The 9,937-nt window shown below is 42.5% G+C and overlaps 1 protein-coding gene across 11 annotated transcripts in view; it reads right to left on the bottom strand.

Annotated features, from left to right (window-relative positions):
- Positions 1-1,324, bottom strand: part of kif1ab (kinesin family member 1Ab) — a 30,588-nt gene extending 29,264 nt beyond the window's left edge. For all 11 annotated transcript variants that reach the window (XM_042096543.1, XM_042096544.1, XM_042096546.1 and 8 more), the window contains exons 1-4: positions 1,188-1,324; positions 966-1,039; positions 149-328; positions 1-24 (exon numbers count right to left, since the gene is read on the bottom strand). The exon at positions 1-24 is cut by the window's left edge and continues 45 nt beyond it. In XM_042096543.1, coding sequence (XP_041952477.1) covers positions 1-24; positions 149-328; positions 966-1,039; positions 1,188-1,293 — 384 coding nt within the window. In that variant the 5' untranslated portion in view covers positions 1,294-1,324. The remainder of the gene's footprint in view (positions 25-148; positions 329-965; positions 1,040-1,187) is intronic.
- Positions 1,325-9,937: the final 8,613 nt, after the last annotated feature.

Below are 9,937 nucleotides of genomic sequence, written 5' to 3'. Positions count from 1 at the left end.
TTTGGTGAAAAGGTCTTCACAAAGCTGCAAACAAGTACAGAGCCTTAGTCAATGTGTGTGCGCGTGTGTATGTGTGTGAGTGTGTGGGTGTGTCTATGTGTGAGTGTGTATGTGTGTGAGTGTGTGCGTGTCTATGTGTGTAAGGTACCAGTGGTATGATGCCCTCCTGGTCCTTCTCCTGTTTGCCCATCATGGTGTAGGACTTCCCTGCTCCGGTCTGCCCATAGGCAAAGATGCAGACGTTGTAGCCTTCAAACGCGTGCAGCAGCATTTCCTCCCCAATGTCCTTATACACCTGCAACTGGGACGCGAAGTTCACATCCTCTGGCTGCAGAGAGAGAGGGAGGCAGAAGGGAGGAAAGGAGAGGAGAAAAGAGAAGAGAAGAGAAGAGAAGAGAAGAGAAGAAAGGAAGAGGAGAGGGGAGAGAGAGGAAGGGAAAGGGGAGGAGAGAAGAGTAGAGTAGAGAAGAGAAGAGAAGAGAAGAAAAAAGGGGGAGTGGGACAGAGAGAAAGAGGGAGGGACAGATGGAATAGAAGAGAGGTGGAAAGAGAGGAAGGGCATGGATAGAGGATGGAGGAAAGGATGAGAGGAGGAGGAAGGAGGGGAGAGATGAAGAGGGTATGAAAACATGACTGAAAACAGTAGACTACAGTATGTTTAAAAAGTAGAGACAGAAATATGCAAAAGAATACAATGATCAGACAGACAGTGGTGCCTGTCTCCGTGGGAAATTCTTCCTTTGGTTTTGTAGCCTCAATGAAAATGTATTTAAATCATCTAGTGCTTTGTAGCTGGAAACATATTTGACAAAGTATCTGAAAATAGGAACAGTTTAATTTTGTGTCTGGCTTGGTGTGTGTGTGTGTGTGCGTGTGTGCGTGTGTGTGTGTGTGTGTGTGTTTGTCTGTGTGTGTGTGTGTTTCTAGGACGGTGAATATGTGTGTGCTGGTGTGAGAGAACGTACTGAGGTGTGTGACCAGTAGGAGTAGTCGAAGTTAAAACTCTTATTCTCTTTGGGCTGCTTGGGGTTCAGGATAGCTGTAAAGGAAAACACAAAAATAGTTTTAATAAAAGGGATTCAGATGTTTCTTGTCTCCAGAGGTTTCAAATGTTTCCAGAGTTGTTATTCTGTGTGTGTGTGTGTGTGTGTGTGTGTGTGTGTGTGTGTGCATGTATGCATACTTACTGGTGGTATTTCCTGTCATCTGAATGATGCACTTGCTCTCCTTGCCGATCTCTCTGTTGTTAAAGGGCCGCACCCTCACGGCCACCTTAACCGACGCCCCCGCCATCCTGCCTTACAGGGGGGGCTGGAGTGTGTGTGTGTGTGTGTGTGTGTGTGTGTGTGTGTGTGTGTGTGTGTGAATTATAAGGGAGAACAGCCACCTGGGGGAGACAAACAGAAAATGAATGAGTGGCTTAGTTAGTACCCAATCATAGCCAGCAGCTTAGACTGATGTTTGATCCCACGGAAGGACCGCTTAAGTGGAAAACTATCAACATGACAGGAAGCAGTAGTGGAGTGGTAATCGGGAGAATCAGGAAAACTCGGCTGATCACTGTGAACTTGAAATGGGGTAATATTGATGACTGTAGTTCTATAATGCGCCTTCCAGCAGCCTGGACTGTGCAATCGCAGCCCCTCACTCTCACTGCGCGCAGATCCTCCCCACAACCCTGGTAATAACGTGGAAACAACTATGACCTGACGTGCTAACAACTATGACCCTGTCAAGTATGGCCCTGTTAAGAGGGGACCGGTGGACCTTGAAATCTCCTGGTAATATTTAGACCAAACACATACACGCACACACACATGCACACACACACACACACACACACACACACACACACACACACACACACACACACACACACACACACTTTAATGCAAAAGGAGATGATGAGCAGATTTGTAGACCCAATAGCAGTTCAACTAATAGGCCTACACTTTCCCACCCAGTACACACACACCACTCACCATTCTAATGTCTCCATGGCTCACCTGGGCCCTGCTTTGATTCTGTTGTTTAATGTGTATGAACAATGAGGTCAGCCAATACAATTGCACCCTCCAAAAAGACAGGCATTGGCCACTGAATTAATGTTTTTTTTATTTATTTTTTCATATAATTTTTGTATGTCAACTTATTGATACAATACACCCTTTGAGATGAATCATCTCATTTCATCTCAAGTGGGGATGATGAATCATCTCATCTCAACCCTCAAGGGGGTCCACAACATACATATGCAAAAACACACATGACACAGGTGATGACAGTGATAATGCAATCATGCAACATGCATGTTGACATCTTTTAGATGTTTTGTAGGGGACTGACCAGTTTGTTGTTGATTTCAAATGACATAGGACTATGTTCAAAGTGTGTAACTGTCTCAGTGTTCAGTCTGTTCTGTGGTGATAACATTAGATTCTAAAACAGGCTACTATAACACAATTATACTATGAACATCACCATACCAACGCCAACATTCATTTGCAAAGAAAAAGAAACAAAAGGAATACACTACCACAGAAAGTGGCGACTACATCTCAGCAACTCAACACAAATCCCCCCCAGAAAGCAGGTCCCTATGGTCCAGATCTGGCCCCATTCCAACCCGTGCTGGCTGCTTCCTATCTGGGCCAGCCCCTCTTGCTCATGTACCACCACAGGGTGTTGTGCTGACAGCCTCCGTGCCGCCTGTCTGATTTCCTCTCCACCTCGCTCTATCTATGAATAAACCCCTGGATACAAATGGCCGTGCATGGACAGCACTCTCTTTGTTTGCCCAGTTTCTCTGTCAACCGCACCATGGCACATCTATATACAGCACAGGGGCCTCCGTTTATAATGACCATGCAGGGTCTCTCTCTACCTCTCTCTCTCCCTCTCTCTCTCTGTGTGTGTGTGTGAGTGTTCAACTAAATGTAAGTAGGATGATTGGAATCTAAAATAAATGTTCAAAGGCAACACTGCGACTAAAACGGCAACAGCTTTCTGTATGACATACATTAAGTAAATACATCGCCTAATAAGCGCCTTATCATCCTCACGAAATCGCCTTGCTTTACTTTGCCGGCAGGTGTCAGCGAGAACGCGCCTCAGCTCGCAGTCGAGCCTGCTGCTGTGATGAGGGTGCGTTGAGCAGCGGGAGCGCGCTTCATCAGCTGCCAAAACAATGCTATAAGCTCTTACTTCATGCGTTTGCACGCGACTACTGTGAGTTTAACACATCTGAATGTCCGGTATGACATTAGGGTTTGTGTCATTTTGACTGCATAAGGAGATGATGAAATTTCCAGCGCAGCAATGAATGGAGCGCGCACTACGTAAACATCGTTGCGCCGACATTTCCTTTTGCTACCAAAAACATTATAACATTACAGCCACCCATTAAACACATACGCACATTCGCAATATGTCGTTACAATTGCTTATCAAGCCAACGTAGTATCGGTTTACAATTTATTTCAAGTTGAATGCTAGTCCCATGATTTCCTGTGGCTGCATATAACCACCGCAATGTAAACAACATACCGTCACATATATGCCTGCATTAAATCATCCTCCATCTTTCTGACCACATACGATTATTTTATTCTAAATAATCGCGTCTACATTTAACTGTCTTATACTAACAGTATGTAATAATACACCAAAGTAACGAACACCATACCGCGTATTCGCTCGTCTTGTGGTTAGTGCAGAATCGGCATCTACTGTGATTTCATTGACAGCGGAGATAAAAGCGTCTTGAACGGCCAGGCCGAAAACATCTGGCGTAGCACGCTATATCTACTGTTTACCACAAGAAATATCGCCAAGATGGCCATCTAGGGCAGGCCACAGCCCTGACACACACGCACGCACGCACGCACAACACAGCGCACATCCATTCTCTTCCCCATCACGCACAAACATCACACATTCCACACATCAAGCAGGACACAAACATCTCAGCAATGAAACACACAAATATTACATTCAAAATCACATAGTATCTTGTCCAATAAATGATCACAACATACACACAGACACACACACACACACACACACACACACACACTGTATACCATCTATCAGCCTGGGTATCTGCATCTGTCCCCGCTACCAGATGATCATCAGACCTGGACTAGAACTGAACCAAATGGGCCGATCTGGGCCTGGTCAGTTGTGTGGAGGCCTGTCGTCTTACCTGGGCTCGTCGGCAGTCTCTTCCCCAGTTGGTGCTCTCTGCTGGGGGCCTGCGCTTTACTGTCGTCCCCTTGCTCTTCTGCTTCTCTCTGGCCCCTCCTGTACCTCGCTCACTTGCTCGCTCGTGTCTGTGTTTCTGTGCATGCGCGCGCGTGCATGTGTGTGTGTGTGTGTGTGTGTGTGTGTGTGTGTGTGTGTGTGTGTGTCTGTGCCTGGCTCACAGCGCCCTTGCTGACAGACCCAGGGGGGGCCTGGTACGTAACTTCAGAGAGGGAGGGAGAGTGAGAGAGAGAGAGAGAGAGAGAGAGAGAGAGAGAGAGAGAGAGAAAGAGTGGTGGGGGGGTGATGCAGAATCAGCACAGCAAAAACAACATGGCCGGCCGCAGCACTGAGTGGGCTGAACAGAGGACATTGAGCTCCAGTGATGCTGATGACATCAGCAAGAGAGGAGGGAGGGATGGAGTGGGAGAGAAATGGAGATGGAGAGAGCGAGAGGGAGGGATGATGAGAGCATAGAGAGAGAGAGAGAGAGAAAGAGGAGGGAGGGATGATGAGAGCATAGAGAGATGGAGAAAGAGGGAGGGGTGATGAGAGCAGAGAGAGAGATAGCAGAGAGAGATGGATAGAGAGAGGAGGGTTTTGGGCGGGTACCATTGTGAGAGCTGCAGTTGCAATATTCAACCACAGGATGGAAGCCATTAAACACCATTAAACACACACCATTACAGTTTTTTTTCCATTGCTTAAGCACAATTTTGAAAACAGGGCCGTTTTTTCCCCCCAAAACACTACACACAGGTAACACAACTCGACACGCAACACTACAGTCAACACTATACATTTATAGTATATATACAGTACACTATACATTTAAAGTACAACTCTATTTTAGTACATTTATAGAGTAGTACATTTATAGTACAACTCTATTTTGTTGTCATCACAAACACATCCATCATATAATTAATAATTATAATGATTATAATGATTATGAATATGATAATGAATAAGGATTATGTTTGAATCAGTTACACACTAATGTACTCAATGCAATATACATTTGGCAAAACAGGTTTTCATAGGATATAGTGTATGTGTTTTTTTCAGAAATATTGTTCAAGTAGGATTAGAGGATAATTTACAGGAGTACAGGACCAAATACGACAGATAAGACCAGACCTGTACATTGACCTGTATGACATTTTTCTCTCCACATTGTGAAGTACACTACAGTTTCTTTCAATGTTCACACACAAAATCTTTGTATATCATAATTTGTTTTACAGTAAACATGTCACTATAACCCCCTATTACCTTATTACCCCATATAATAACATAACCCCATACCAAATCTGCAAAACCATACACTAATTTGACTTAATTTCATTTGTTTTTTCAAAACAGTGTCTCTTTTTCCCCTTCCTCTCTGTGCTACATTGCCTTCAATTTCTGTTGTTGACAAGGGCTCACCTGTTGTACAGTGTTTAGGACGGATTGTTGAGTCTTCACACTCGATAGTTGTGTTTAAACAACTTTATTTTACAGGGTCCTTGTTCCAGTGTATCTACATACTGAAGTACAGTGCAACAACCAGGGTTGGGAAGGTTACTTTTAAAATGTATTCAGATTACTGAATACATGCCCTAAAATTTACTTTGTAACGTAATCCAATAGATTACTCAAAGTGATTAATGTATTTTGAATACTTTGGATTTCATGAACATTCTATATGAAACAGTTAGGTTATGTGAAGTTGTGAGACTCATAGTGTCAACAACCCACAATCTGCTTTACAGCGAGGATAGATTGATATACAGTATAAGCTACACTGTGTCAAAGAAGAACAGAGATGTCTTGTCTGCACATACTGTAGGCTAAAAGGCTACCACATCCCAAACAAAGTATACATAGTTTTCTTTTAATATATTTCTACAGCACAAGGGGAGTTCCATGCCAACACTGTCAAGCAACGAGAACCTATACTGCCTTAAAACATGCTGGCTGGATATAGGCCTATGGCCGACATCAAAACATATTTTACATTCTACATTCTCTGAGAGGTTTTTCATTTAGGCTAAACAGAGAGGGAAAGAGAATGGAGTGACCTAAGAGAAACATACATGTAGGCTACATGGTGTAGTTAAAAAAAATATTTGAATTTGAGTTTAAAAAGGCATGGCGTACATGTTATAATGATTTACAATGTAATCCTTTAAACATATCAGTGTAACTGAATCTACTTAAATGTATTTAAATACAGTTACTCATATTTTGCATTTTAAATGTGTGATCTGGAATACATGTTTATTTCCCAACACTGGTAAAAACATTATGTAATATGTAATATCACATACTTGTGTTGTCCATACATAATGTATTTTTTCATTAATACATGTATAATAAGAATACTTTGCCAAAGTGGCCTCTCTCTTTGGCGAAGGAAAAAAGTGTCTATGGGGTAAAGTTTGGGACTCTTGACACCCTAACATTAAAGCGTAACTCGGGAGTGAAAACAACCTAGGGTCTATTTACGGTAGTTAACTAAATTTGGAAGTGTACACAGAAGTTATAACAAGACCTGTATCTGAAGGAAGCAAATTGACTGGCTTTGTGTGCCGGTAGTGTCAAATCAGTGGGCACGTTTGATCTTGCAGTACACGTCTAATAATCTGTAGGAACACAAAAATACATTATGTATGGACAACATAAGTACTGTATGTGATATTACATATTACACTGGAACAAGGAACCCGTAAAATAAAGTGTTACCCAATTGGTTCATGGGTGTATTTTGGAAGGTAGTGCCTTGAAATTGCAAAAAGGAGACATTATTTGAAATGTCTGTGTCCAAAAAAGAGACATGTGTTCAGCGTTTTGTAAATCAATGTGTGTACCTTAAACAGAGCCCTTTATTTATATAACCCCAAAACAGAAAAAGTTGGGACGTTGTGTAAAATGCAAATAAAAACAGAATGTCATAATATACAAGTCTTGTAAACCCATATTTAGCAGCAAAAAGGACATAGACAACATATCAAATGTTGAAAATAAAAATTTGGACTATTTCATGGAAAGCATATGTTAATTTTAAATTTGATGCCAGCAACATGTTTCAAAAAAAGTTGGGACGGGAGCATGTTTACCACTGTGCTGCTTCACCTCTTCATTTAACACAATTAAATGTGTTTAGGAACTGAGGAGACCATTTGCTAGAGTTTTGATAATGAAATGTTGTCCCATTACTCCCCGATATAGGATTTCAGTTGCTCAACAGTATGGGGTATTCTTAGTCATGCTTTCCATTCCATTATGCACCTAATTTGACAAATCTGGACTGCAGACAGGCCATCTTAGCACCTGGACTCTTCCTCTATGGAGAAATACTATTTAAATATGTGCAGAATTCATTTTGGCATTGTTTTCCTGAAATATTCAAGGTCGTCCCTGGAAAAAAACATTGCCTGGATGGCAGTATATGTTGCTCAAAACCTGTATACATCATTCAGAATTGATTGTGCTTTGCCAAATGTGCAAGATGCCCATGCTGTAGGCATTAATGCTCCTCCACACCGTCATAGATGTTGGGTTTCGAACTGAGCACTAAAACAAGTTGGATAGGTTGGATACTTGGAAAGGCCCTCTCCTCTTCAGCCCAGATGAGTCCATGATTTCCAAAAAGAATAGCAAACTTTGATTGGTCTAACCACAGGACCTTTTTCCATGTTACCTCAGTCCATTTTAAACAAGCTCAGGCCCAGATAAGAGGGTGGTATTTTCTGTATCATGTCTTAATACAAATTTAGCTGTTACAATTTTGGCTGAGTTTTTGAATTGAGTATCAAACTGTGCACATAGACAATGGTTATTCAAGGTTTTCCTGAGCCCATACAATGACAGGTCTGAAAACAGGTCTGGTGTTGATGCAGTGCCATCTGAGGTCCAAAAGACCACGGCCATCCAATTTGTTTTTCAGCTATTTCCCCTGTTTGCAAAGATTTCTCTGGATTCTTTGAATGTTTTAATAATATTATGTCCTGTCGACGATGAACTCCCTAAATATGTCACAATTTCATGTTTAGAAGCATTAAAATGACATTGTTTCATCATTTGTGCACACAGGTTTACACAGAGTGATGAATACCCCTACATCTTTACTTCAAAGAGACCCTGCCTCTCTGGGATGCTCTTTTTCATACCCAGTCGTGTTGCCAGTTACCCTAATTGTGAAACATTCTTCCTTTTGTTTTCTTTATCATTACACAACTTTTCCAGCATTTTGTTACCCCCGTCCCAACTTTTTTTTTAAACATGTTGCTGGTATCAAATTCAAAATTAACATATATTTTCCATGAAATAGTCAAATTTGTCATTTGATATGTTGTCTGTGTCCTTTTTGCAACTAAATATGAGTTTTGCAGATTTTTACATTCTGTTTTTATTCACATTTTACACAACGTCCCAACTTTTTCTGTTTTGTGGTTGTACATTAAATAGTCTTAAAGGGGTGGTTCAGGATTTTGGACATAGGACCTCATTTCCAAGTTAGCAAGTGTGATATTTATCAGTGGAGACCGTTTTCAACACGTTTCATCCAGTCCTTCTAGTTGCGGAGTTCACAGGTGCTAGGCTTGGGGCAGCTGTGGCCTACTGGTTAGGGCTTTGGGCTTGTAACCGAAGGGTTGCCGGTTCGATCCACGACTCAGTAGGACAAATGTGGGCGGGGGAAATGGTTGAGCACTGCTCTTCCATGCCCACATCCACGGCTGAAGTCCCCTTGAGCAAGGCACCTAACCCCTCACTGCTCTCCCATGCCCACATCCACAGCTGAAGTCCCCTTGAGCAAGGCACCTAACCCCTCACTGCTCTCCCATGCCCACATCCACAGCTGAAGTGCCCTTGAGCAAGGCACCTAACCCCTCACTGCTCTCCCATGCCCACATCCACAGCTGAAGTGCCCTTGAGCAAGGCACCTAACCCCTCACTGCTCTCCCATGCCCACATCCACGGCTGAAGTGCCCTTGAGCAAGGCACCTAACCCCTCACTGCACCTGGTTAGTGTGTGCTTCACCTCATTGTTCAATATGTGTATTTCACTAATTCACGGATTGGGATAAATGCAAAGACCAAATTTCCCTCACGGTATCAAAAGACTATATATGCTTATGCCATGCTAGCGCAAGTCAACAGTATGTGTTAGCCTGCCACTAAAAACAGTCTTACCCACTCCACAGTACACCCGGAACAAATAAATTATAACGCCAGACTATAAAGTCTCTTAATCTTAGACTGGGAAGTCATTTAAGTTCCTGTGGGTGTAATGGCAGGTGTCTGAATATTCTTGACTACTGAGTTTATAGCTGTAAATAGCACCAGTCCTCGGCACTGAAGGCCTGGCTGATTTAGTGTCGTGCCAGTGCAGGCTCTGGTAGTGCTGTTGCCGGAGTTCAAAAAGTACCAGAGCTACCTTTATAGCTGCTGCGCCATTACAGTTTTTCATAATCGCTGAAACACATTTTTTGGAACCTTCCACCCTTTTTTTAGCTTGAGTGCCAGGCTACCCTTTATTCAAAACTAAAGAAAAAAGCCCATTCTCACACTACCTTGTAGTCATTACACACACTACATCAAAAAATGGAAAAGGAAACACACAGTGTTCAGGGCAGGGCATACAGCTCCATGAGAAATGTTCATGGTTTACAATACAATCCATTTTGCATCTAAAAAACCAAACAAA

Source organism: Alosa sapidissima, chromosome 6 (genome assembly GCF_018492685.1).
Source record: "Alosa sapidissima isolate fAloSap1 chromosome 6, fAloSap1.pri, whole genome shotgun sequence".
NCBI classification, from domain to species: Eukaryota; Metazoa; Chordata; class Actinopteri; order Clupeiformes; family Clupeidae; genus Alosa; species Alosa sapidissima.
The sequence above is the reverse complement of the archived record's forward strand: the minus strand, read 5'-3'. Positions and strand labels throughout refer to the sequence as shown.